This window comes from Phyllostomus discolor, chromosome 1 (assembly GCF_004126475.2).
Source record: "Phyllostomus discolor isolate MPI-MPIP mPhyDis1 chromosome 1, mPhyDis1.pri.v3, whole genome shotgun sequence".
In the NCBI taxonomy this organism is placed as follows: domain Eukaryota; kingdom Metazoa; phylum Chordata; class Mammalia; order Chiroptera; family Phyllostomidae; genus Phyllostomus; species Phyllostomus discolor.
In genome coordinates this window covers 133059294-133071399 of record NC_040903.2, presented here as the reverse complement: position 1 = coordinate 133071399, position 12106 = coordinate 133059294, and the positions used below count along the sequence as shown (strand labels likewise).

Genomic DNA, 12106 nt, shown 5'->3' with positions numbered 1-12106 from the left:
TCATTTTTACAGTTGAGTAGCATTCTGTTGTGTAAATGTACCACAGCATTTTTATCCATTCATCTAATGGGCATTTGGACTGCTTCCATATCTTGGCGATTGTAAGTAGTGCTGCAATAAAAATAGGGGTGCATATATTCTTTCAAATCAGTATTTTGGGTTTCTTCAAATATATTCCCATAAGTGGAATCACTGAGTCATAGGCAGTTCCATTTTTAATTTTTTGAGGAAAATTCCATACTGCTCTCCACAATGGCTGCACCAATCTGCATTCCCACCAGCAGTGCATGAAGGTTCCCCTTTCTCCACATCCTCGCCAGCACTTGTTTGTTGATTTATTGATGATAGCTATCCTGACAGATGTGAGGTGACACCTTAGTGTGGTTTTAATTTGCATTTCTCTGCTGATCAGTGATGTTGAGCATCTTTTCATATGTCTATTGGCCATCTATATCTCTTTGTTGGAGAAGTGTCTATTCAGGTCCTTTGCCCATTTTTTTAATTAGATTTTTTGTTTTTTGGTGTTGAGTTGTATAAGTCTATTACAAATTTTGGAAATTAACCCCTTATCAGATGTATCAGTGAGTATGTTCTCCCATACTGTGGGTTGTCTTTTCATTTTGTTTTGGTTTCCTTTGCTGAGCAAAAACTTTTTAGTTTGATGTAGTCATATTTATTTTTTGTGGTTTCTCTTGTCCAAGGAGATATATCAGATAAAATATTGCTACAAGAAATGCCTGAGATTTTACTGCCTATGTTTTCTTCTAGGTTTTTTGTGGTTTACAGCCCAAATTTAAGTTTTTAATCCATTTTGAGTTTATTCTTGTGTATCATATAAAATGGTCTAGTTTCACTTTTTGCATGTATTTATCCATTTTTTCCAGCATCATTTATAAAATAGACTGTCTTTACCTTATTATATGTTCTTGCCTCCTTTTTGAAATATTAATTGACCATAAAGGTATGGGGTTATTTCTGGGCTCTCTGTTCTGTTCTGTTGTTCTATCTGTATTTATGCCAATACCATGCTGTTTTGATTACCGTGGTGTTGTAGTAGAGTTTGATATCAAATAGTGTGAATCCTCCAACTTGATTCTTCTCTCTCAAGATTGCTGTAGGCTCCACATCTTCTTTCTTTAAGTTTTGGTGTGGTCAGGCTTTTTAAGTTTAGTCATCCTAATTGGTGTAGTTTGTCTGCCATGTTTTCAGGTTTCTTGTGTATTTGTTTATTCCATTTTCTCTGATAGAATGTAAGCTTCTCTAGGATAGGATCTGTGTATCTGTATACTCTCCACTGCATCCTATGATCTTACACATAGTAACTGCTCAATAAATATTTATTGAGCCCAAAATATTTATATATTTTATAAGTGTGCTTCAAGGTGAACCCTTGATTAAGGAAAAGATCAATTTTATTAAATGAAATGTACATTCTCTAATATATCTGACTCATTTATATTGTATTTCAGGTCAGTTTACGTTGCGAGACATGTATGAACAATTTCAGAATATCATGAAAATGGGCCCCTTCAGTCAAATCTTGGTCAGTTATCCTAAAAAGTTTTTTTCTAACTTCTTTTGTTTTTCATTAAAATTTCTAAGAACAGATGAACTAGCTTTAATTAATTTTAATAATTGGGTAAAAATATATACTTTAAAAACTTAATGTTAAGCCCAGACCATTATGGCTCAGTTGGTTGGGTGTTGTCTTGCAAAGCAAAAAGTCTCTGGTTCGATTCCCCAGCCAGGGCACACTCCTGAGCTGCAGATTCAGTGAAGTTTGAACCCATCAATGTTTCTCTTGCACTGATGTTTCTCTCCCTCCCTTCTCCACTCTCTAAAAACAAATAAATAAAATCTAAAAAAGAAAAACTCATGTCAGTTATTAAAGTCACTAGTTAAATGTCAACATTCTGAACAATTAATCTCAAGCTATTACTGATTTATATCTGTTTTAGGGTATGATTCCTGGTTTTGGAACAGATTTTATGAGCAAAGGAAATGAACAGGAGTCAATGGCAAGGCTAAAGAAATTAATGACAATAATGGATAGTATGAACGATCAAGGTAAGATGGTAGATTACTTGTTCTGAATATCAGCAAGTTGAGAGTTTCACTGTGTTCTTGTGGACAAGATGGGGAAAAATTTAAACTGCAAGATTTTTGTTAGGTAGATTTCTATTTGTTTGAAAGCTCTTACTCATAGGTTAGTGATTATTAGATGGACATCTTTGAGAGAAAGTTCTAGTGCAGTGCTTCCCCAAATGAGTTCCATGGAATGAACATTAGTTTTTCATGATGTTGGTAGAAAGAACTTAAAAGGGGAGTTCTGTAGTCAAATAAATTTGGTGGAATGCTGAGTTAAAAATAAACTAAGTTTATTTATTATAAATCTCCTCAGAGTTCTAATATGCTAACATGAAATGGGATTTGTGAAAGAGGGATACTTTAAACAATGTTTGCCAACTTATTTTGCTCTGAAACTGACTGTTCATTTTTCAGTCTTCTCACATGAAATACATCACTCTCTTTTTCTAATCCTTTATTATCACTGCCTTCTATACTTCAGGCCTTTTATTGGTTCTCATTCTGTTAGCATTTCTAGTCCCATGACCCCTTCTGTTTTTACTTGTTTTTAAGCATCCTTTCTGAATCACTACAGCAGGTATACCACACATATCTTCTTTTTTCTTTCCTTCTTTTTTTTTTTTTAAGGCCTTCTACTCTACCACTTGACCTGGCCTCATTTCCAAAGGAATACAGGCTTTGGGCATTGGATTCTTTCTCTCTTTGGCTAACTTACTGTAAGACTGTGACAGCCACAAACTGTTTTTCAAGCTTTTTTCAAGGACCTCTCAGCATCAATAAAATCCTTTCCTCTATCTCCAGTCTCGCTATACTTGCTGACTTATTCTCCCCATCAGCATATAAATATTCTTAAATTCACATTTTCTGGGCTTTACTTCTCCCTCATGCTTTTACTCCATGTCTCTTTTCACTCAAGCTTCTTAAAAGAATAGTTTATATTATTCTTGAACTACCGAAATCTGACCTCTGTCCCCACCATTACTCTGAAATAGACCATACAAAGATCTCTAATAACCTTCTACTGGTCTACTCCAATGGATGCTTTTCAGTCTCTTTCTTGACCTTTACAACATTGGCCTGCTAATCACCTTTTTTTCTTAGTTTCTTTTATACCATCTTCCCACTTTAACCCTTACCTTTCTTGTTAATTCACTCTCTTTCACTGGTGTCTTTCTCAGTCCACCTCGTAAGTGAATATATGCCACAGGGTTTTGTCCTCAGGTAGTGTTTCATATCATTCTTCTCATTTTTTATTTTCTTTTATTTCCCACATCTGTGCTTTGTCTACTGACTAATTGGTTGTTCATTTCTTGTAGTGTCTGCCTCTTTCTTTGAGCTCTAGGCTTTCATAGTAACTTAAATAAGATTTCGTTTTTCTTATCTCTGTATCTCCAACACTGCAAAAAGTTTTGCATATAGAATTAATAGTTGCAGCCATATCTAGATTACTTACTCTATCCAAGGCACTGTCCTTAATGTATATTAATCCACTTAATTTTCACAACTATTAAGGGGTAATTCTGGGGTCAGAATCCATTGTTATTTAGCTTTTGCAGATCAGGAAACTGAGATACAGGGAAGTTGAGTAATTTCCTCACTAGCTAAAAAGTTGAGAGGCTGGTCTTCAAATTCAATTATTCTGGCTCAAGAGTCTACACTCTGGATCACCTTCTCTCTAGGTACTCACTAAATGGTGGGCGGACATCTCGTGTTTTCATGTTTGAAGTTTTCTGAGGCATATCAAATCCAAAATGTAGTGCTTCTCCCTTGGTGAGAGATACTTCCATCTATCTACTCAGTTGCCCAAGCTAGAAACTGGGGTCAACTTAGATTTATATCCTTGCTGATTTTCTATCTAGTGGTTCTATTGATTGTGGAGATAAAGTATTGAAGTGTCTAACTTTTCTCTTTTGCATGGTGTCAGTTTTGCTTTATGTATATGAAGCTTTCTTGTTGAGTGCATTCATATTTAGAATTGTTATGTCATCTTGGTTAGTTGACCCTTTATCATTATATATGTAATGTCCTCCTTTGTTCCTGACCTGCCTTGATATTAATACAACCACTTCACCTTTCTTCTGATTAGTCTTTTTTGCATTGTATAATTTTTCCATTCTTTTACTTTTAACCTATCTATATCATATTTGAAGTGAGTTTCATGTCAACAGCATGTAATTGGGTTGTTTTTTTCTTTTAATACATTCTGATAATCTCTCTCAACTGATATATTGATCATATATTAGGACTTAGTTCTGCCATTTTATTATTCTGTTTGTTCCTGCTGATTTTGTTCCTCTGCTTTCTCTTTTTTACTTGCCTGTGGATTATTTGAACACTTTTAATGTACCTATGATGTTTTTGAGGGTATCTCTGAATAGTTTTCTTAGTGGTTGCTCTAGGTATTACAGTATACATATATATTTAACTTATCACATGTTTTGTATCCATGTTTTACTACTGCAAGTGGAATATAGAAACCTAAACATCACTTCAGATTTTAGTGAGTTCTACTTCCTAAATTCTTCTCATATATTCCCTGTTTTCTTTGCCTCTATATCCCTTGCATTATTCCATATATTCATCATTTCTTATCTGGATTTGCTACAGTAGCCTCTTAACATTTCCCTTTCTCTTTTTTACTCCTTTTTTAAATCTTTCTTCCTCACTGCCACAAGAATGGACTTTCTAAATATAATAGTTCTGGGGTCAAAATCTTTCAGTGGTTTATTGTCTTTATGATGAATTCTAAACTTTTAAGTCTGGCATATAAGTTCTGTTACAACTTTGTCCTTACCTACTTTTGCAACTTCTTAAATCTCAGCTCTTACCCATGCTTGGTTCTCTCTACACACAATTTTTACTCCAGGAAGCCACATTCTACTTCCTGGAATGTCCCTTGCTCCTTTCTCTTCTGTACTTAACTCATACTTTCCCTTCAGGACTACTCAGAAACTACCACATGGAGCCTTTCCTGACTTCCTTGCTTCTTTACATCTCCTTCTGCTCTTTGCTTAACTCTGTTGTATTGCTTACCATGATGTGCTATTACTAGCTTATCTTTTTTCTCTCACTCTATATGAGCTCTTGAAAGGAATATGACACACATTTCCTAAATATTTTATAGTGAAGATGTAGCTTAAAAGTACATTTATGAAATGGATTTACAGGTTTTAATGGACTATAAGCTTCTTATGAAACAATTTAATCTTTATTTGTGTTGTATTGGTAATCAAACTTCACCTGGATTTCAGTTCCCTCTAAACAGTAAGCTTAGAGGGCATAGACAAATTAAAAGTTGTATTTAGAAAAATGAGGAATGATAAATAGGATTCTAAACCATATTATAAGAGAAACAGTCAGAAGACTTGGATATGTTTGTCACCTAGAAAATTCATAGGTGACATGTGCCTCTCAAATATTTGAAAGCCTTATTCTTTGTGCTTGGGAAGGAGATATTTATGCAAATAGGAAGAAGTATCAGGCAAACATATTTTAATATGTGAAAAGATTTTCCATAATTACAGATAAAATAGAATGGCAAAGATTGCATTATTTTAGATAGTGGGTCTTCTCTCCTGGGGATATTAGCAATGAGACTAGATGACCACTTATTGGGGGATATTGTAGAGAGCATGCAGATATAATAAAAATTTTTACTAAAGGTCGTCTCATTTCTGAGATTGTATGCAATTAACACCAGGAGGATGTACCTCATATTCTAAGAGTTATCAAAACACTGAAGCGAATTAACTTATTTTTTATGTTATAGAAAGGATTAAAATGCTAGTAGTAATTACTTGATTATAGGAAATAGAACAATTATTCTATTGATTATAGGTAGAATTACCTATTGCTGTTTGCTTATATGCCTGAACTTATGATTTATAGGTTAATAGTATTTAGAGATAAGATGAGCACTTTTGTTCTTTTTTGAAGTGTACCTTTCAGCTCTGGTACATGCTCTGAGGAGCAGTTAGATATGAGATATAAAAAGGGAGGGTGGACATGGATCTCAGAGGGTTTCAGAAAGTTTTGTTTTACTTAAATAGTGGGGTTAAGTATATGTGTTTTTCCCTAGCTTATGAATATTATGAATATTCTTTTGAATGTATTTCCATGTTTAACTTTTAAAAATCAGGCCAATAAAAAAATAAAATAAAAATCAGGCAAACAGGTCATAACAGTTATTAAATCTGGTGGTTTGACAATTATATTTGTTTTATGTGTGTAGGAAGATATTTGCACATAACTGCTTTGATAATGAATGTTAACTGTATGTAAATGAAAGTAATTGACCCTTGCCTGCAGAACTTGACAGTACGGATGGTGCCAAGGTTTTTAGTAAGCAACCAGGAAGAATCCAAAGAGTAGCCAGAGGATCAGGTGTATCAACAAGAGATGTTCAGGAACTTTTGACACAATATACCAAGTTTGCACAGATGGTAAAAAAGATGGGAGGTATCAAAGGACTTTTCAAAGGTAAGAAAAATAAGCTGATCATTAGTTAACACACTCAAAGAAAGTTGAAAAACTAAAAATTGAAACCAGGAGTACAGTCAGTATTAGAAAATATATTGCTGAACTTCATGTTATAATGAAATTATAACATTATAATGATTCATGTTGCGATCTCTGATTTATGTTTTTATGTTCAAGATAATAAACCCTAATATTTTAAAAAACAAACTTCATGACTTTATTTTTTTGAAGATCTAATACATATTTAAGAATATGGAGAATATAAGAAAAAAATTTTAAAAACCCATTACCTTTATTCCCCAGAGTTTTTTTAATTTAACTTGTGTTTTCTTCTGATGCATCATGACTATTTTCCATATTAATAGTCAAATAGTCTTCAAAATATAACTTTTAACCACTGAATACTATTTTAGTTGAGCATGTATCTTTTGTTTAATGCAATGCTTCTTTGTTGGATATTTAGGCTGATGCATTTGCTTCTCTATCAATACCAGTTCTTGCATCAGTTTCTGTGCCATCTTCCATGAGACTAGGAATTTTGTCTGTGGGATCAGAAACATAGTAGATGCTGAGTAAATGTAAAATTTAATATTTCTAATTTAATGGTTAAATGTTTTTCAATATGTGATTTTTAGATTACTAATCAAATTGAACATGCTTGTGCATTTGCTGGTTTGAATTTTCTTTGTGAATCACCTCTTAGGTTCCCTGTTTACTTATTTCATTTTTTCTGTTATTGCTTTGTAATTACTCTTTAAAATCCTTGGTTTATATCTACAAATAGTTCTTTCCAGTTTTTCACTTGTCTTTTTTTAAATATTTTTAATGAAGTTTTTTATGTTTAATGTAGCCAAGGCTATTTATAATTTTCTTTGATTTTTTAATGCTTATAAAAGTTTTTCCATGTTGCTACAGAAGTAGTCATCTATATTTTCTTCTAATCATTTTGGTTTTATTTAAATTTTAGGTTTTACTTTTTGTCCTATCCACAATTTATTTTGCCCTGAATTGTGTAAGGTTAAAAAATAAGCTTGTTTTTTAAAAAGTTAATCAACTGTCCGAGTCCTCTTTTAATTTTTTTCTGTATTGTAAACACTATTAAAGTGTTTTTATTATTTCAAAAAATAGTGATTAGGTCCACACTAAATATGAATAGTACCACTGAATAGCTGTCTTAAAAAAATGAGTGTTTATAGATGTTATCACCTTTTGACTTTGACACTTTTCTTACTTTCCTTGCTTGGTATATCCTAGTTTCTCTTTTGTGACAAGGGATAAAAGTTAGACAAACATATTTAAAATTGGTTATAAATCCTAACATCACATGCTATTTCAGATGGTGATTAATAAATATGTGTAGTTTAACATCTTTCCCAAATGACCCTGACTGTTCTTGATAGAACTATTGCAGACCCATCAATCAGATATTATCTAAGCATTGATACTCAATATAGGCACAACCCAGATGAAGTGGCCATTGGCTGTGGGGGCATATCCTTGTTACACCCAACTGTTAATATCTTGTGTAAGTTTTAAATCCTCAGAAACAAACTCTTAAGACGAATCACCAATGAACATACAATTAGCATTTTACCCAGGTTTAATTATTTTTCACAGATTTTATTATGTTATATTAAAAAACATCTTTTTTATTCATAGTTCTTAGTTCATATAATTACTCAGATTAGCCAGCTTTGATCAGAGAATCAGGGGCAGCTTTGGTTTTCATTTTCCTAAATGCTCCTGAGAGGTACCAGAATTAATGTTCTTTGAGATAATTTTGTTGAACAGTTTTATTTATTCACTGCTGTTGAATTGATGTCTTTCACCTCCTCCTTAATCATAGCAGTTATTCTCTAAAGGAAAGCTCTTACCTGTTCTACCTGAGAGTACGTCTCTGTCATTGGCTGCCTTCTTTAAGGCAGGTTTAATTGTGTGTGGAAATTTATTGATAAATGGAGTTAGATTATTTATCTTTCTATTCTCTGAAGCTTTCTGTTACTTTGAATAGTTTCTTAGATACATACAGATTTTCAAGTTCTCTCAGACTCATTCCTTTCATATTCATTTATCAGCAATCCAGGCTCTTTCCTAATTAATCCATATCTGTAAACACAGTTTTGTTTGGCATTCTCCCATATTACTCTTTAAAAAGTGTCTATGTAACTTACATTAATAGCCTCTGGATACAGTTTTGTTTATAGTGGCTTATTCATAGGTATAACTAAAAGTATTAAGAAAAATCTTAGCCCTGAAGAAAGTCCCTTAAATTTTCCTTAATAAAGAATTTCACATATACTTTCTCAAAAGTACATATATAATTGAGATAGATTAAAAGAGAATATGTACAAATAGAAATAATTGTGTTAGAATGATAAGATTATAGGTGATTATTTTACTTTTTATTTACTCTATTAAACTTTCTGTAATACCCTGATTGTATTACATTCTATAGTGACTCAAAATGTTTTTTTATTTTTAGGTGGTGACATGTCTAAGAATGTGAGCCAGTCACAGATGGCAAAATTGAATCAACAAATGGCCAAAATGATGGATCCACGAGTTCTTCATCACATGGGTAAATACAAAGTTGTTGTCAGTTGCTAATACAAAGTTTATAAGGGTTGAGTTTTATTTTGTTTGTTTAATCCTCAGCTGAGGACTTTTTTTTTTTCATGCTTTTAGAGAGAGGGGATGGGAGAGAGGGAGGGAGAGGAACATCACTGCAAAAGAGAAGTATAGATTGCCTCCCATATGCGTCTGGACCAGGATGGGACCTACAACCTAGATATGTGCTCTGACCAGGAATCAAACCCTCAACCTTTTGGTTTTGGGACAGTACTCCAACCAGCTGAGCTGCCACACTGGCCAGGGCTATAAGGGTTGAGTTATGATAAACCTTCTGGTGAGAGATTATAAAAATCTGTTCAACAGTTGTGTGATTTGAAGGAAATAGCCATCTGAATTCTAAGTTGAATGGTTGTAATAGTGCTGTATAAACTGAGGTTTCATTCACTTGTCTGCTTGCCCTTTGAGCAAGTTGTCTAATCATCTTTTGTTAATGCTTATTCTGGTGACCTTTTGTCCTGGTTTAGAACATGGATATTTTCAGTGATGAGACTTTGGAATTATAGAACACTTTTGAAACCCAACTCCACTTTTACTATGTAGCCTATAAAATGTTCCTTAAACTCTCTGAACCTCGTTTGCCCCTTCTTTAAAATCATTAATAATATCTCATCAGGAAATTGTGGCAATTAAATGAGCTAATATATGTTACAGTGTTTGGTACAGTTCTGGGCATATGGTAGATGTTCAGTAAATGGTTAATTTCTGTGAGTCCTATGAAATAACTCCCTTCCCTTCCAAATTGATTATGATTTACAATAAAACTCTTTGGGACTTCCCAGAAAATAAGCTTTTTGTATAGATTTATTGAATCCTTACTGTGTGACAGGTACTGTTCTAAGGTCTTTTTAGGTATTATCTCATTTATATGAGGATACTGGCAAAAGTAACAGTTTTGAATTGGTGTGTTCTTTAAGGCTGATGACTAAATTGCAGTCAGAACCCAGTATATTTTTAGAAGTTAAAGTACTTACTAGGCAAAAGTAACAAGCGTTTCAAGTTCTACTTAATAATTATTGGATTTTACTCTCTCTCTCTCTAGGTGGTATGGCCGGACTTCAGTCAATGATGAGGCAGTTTCAACAGGGTGCTGCTGGGAATATGAAAGGCATGATGGGATTCAATAATATGTAAAGAAGTTGCCTTAATATAAACTGACTCAGTTGATTACATTAATTACTGAGACCTCAGAGTTTCCTCTTTTTGCAAATGGGGAATAAAAGTATTTTTCTTGCCTGTCTTGCCCTTTTTCTCTTCTCATCATTTTTCCTTTTCCTTTTCTTCCTTCCTTCCTTCTTGTCTCCTTCCCTTTGATAAAAGGGAGGAATATATGGTTTTTGTGGAAATCATTTTTGCTTTAGATTTTCTTCTGTCAGTTTTTACCATCATAACATTCTTAAGTTAAACAAATCATGATGTAAAATTTTAGTACTTAAGTTTTTAATTGTTGCAAAGGCCAAGCATTACATTTGTAAACAGTCCTGGTCAGTAGTTACATGATTTCTTAATAAAAGTGCTGTAAAATAAACTTCAAAGTCGTTATAAGTTAAGGGTTTGTTAACTTTCTTTATGGTTTGAATCTGTCAGTGTATCAATTAAAAGGCAGACAGAAAACCAGTAGTTCTGTGCCATTTAAAGCTATCCCTAGAAGTATACCATTAATGGGAAATACAATAGAATAACAACCATTAGTACAAGGAATTTATTTTTAACTTAGAATAATTTAGATAGTTTTGCCATAGAAAATGTTAGCTCTGCCATTTAAATTAAAATTGTGCCCTGGCGTGTGTGGCTCAGTTGGTAGGAGTGTCACGCATAACTGCAGGGTTGCAGGGTACAGTCCTGGTGCAGGACTGGTCCAAAGCGCATACCTAAGTTGCGGTTCCGCTTCTCTGTCTAGGCTTGTATGGGAAACAGACAATTGATGTTCTTCTCTCACATTGTTGTTTCTGTCCCTCCCTCCCTCTCTTCCTTTCTCTGAAAAGCAATGAAAACAAAATCCTTAGATGAGGGTTAAAAAATAATAATAAATTGAAATTGTGAATTTAGTTGCAATTCACAATATAGTGTTTTATATATAACTTGCATTTTTACCTCATATTTTTGAAGCCTTAATGGCAATATTTGATTGTTTTGAAAAGCCAATTTCGTTGTTTCTTACATACCAAAAATTTGCTTGAAGAAATTAATATACTTTGATGACAATAATTGTGAACATTAGGGTGTCACCATTATAAGTTAATAATAGTGAGACCATAACAAGATTGATCTGGTTCTTAGTTACTTTGGATTTCTCCACAGTTCATTTAGTACAATGAGTCTTAAATAAGTTATGGAATTATTTTAAAGTGCTAAAAAAGTAATTCCTATTTATTAGTGACATCAAGAGGATAATAGATATGGTGTAGCAATGTATTTTCAACTAGGATAAATCAGCAAAGGATTGATTTATAGTAGTATGAGAGAGTGAAAGAAATAGCCAGTTTTTATAGTATTTTTTATGACAGGTGTTTTAAGGTCTCAAGTCAAAGTATTTTTAAAAAATAATTACATAAAGAATGCAACTGATTTTTCGGCTTGCTTAGGTAGAGATTTTCTACCCCACTAAGTTATTTTTACCATCTAAAAACTAGAATATTACTACAGAACATCATATACCTTGAGAAAATTATGTATCCTGATTCTGCAGAAATGTCATCACAAGCTCCAGCTATAGGAATTTGACAATAGAGCAAATATCGTTCTCCAAATTTGTTTCTAATTAAACTGATGCACACTGCCTTTTCTGGCCTTGCATTTTTGTGATTTCTATTTTCAGGGTACTACTTTTGCATTTTAACCGGAAAAGGAATGAGACACTTGGCCAAACTTCACAGTTTCAGGCATTGTTTTTAGTTATTTTTGTGCCTGA

The 12106-nt window shown here is 33.1% G+C and overlaps 1 protein-coding gene across 2 annotated transcripts in view; it reads left to right on the top strand.

Moving 5' to 3' along the window:
• The window catches only part of SRP54 (signal recognition particle 54), a 40432-nt gene extending 29687 nt beyond the window's left edge, over positions 1-10745 (top strand). For both annotated transcript variants that reach the window (XM_028506999.1, XM_036029257.1), the window contains 5 exons: positions 1470-1543; positions 1959-2067; positions 6397-6567; positions 9050-9145; positions 10238-10745. In XM_028506999.1, the coding sequence (XP_028362800.1) occupies positions 1470-1543; positions 1959-2067; positions 6397-6567; positions 9050-9145; positions 10238-10329 (542 nt within the window). In that variant the 3' untranslated portion in view covers positions 10330-10745. The remainder of the gene's footprint in view (positions 1-1469; positions 1544-1958; positions 2068-6396; positions 6568-9049; positions 9146-10237) is intronic.
• Positions 10746-12106: the final 1361 nt, after the last annotated feature.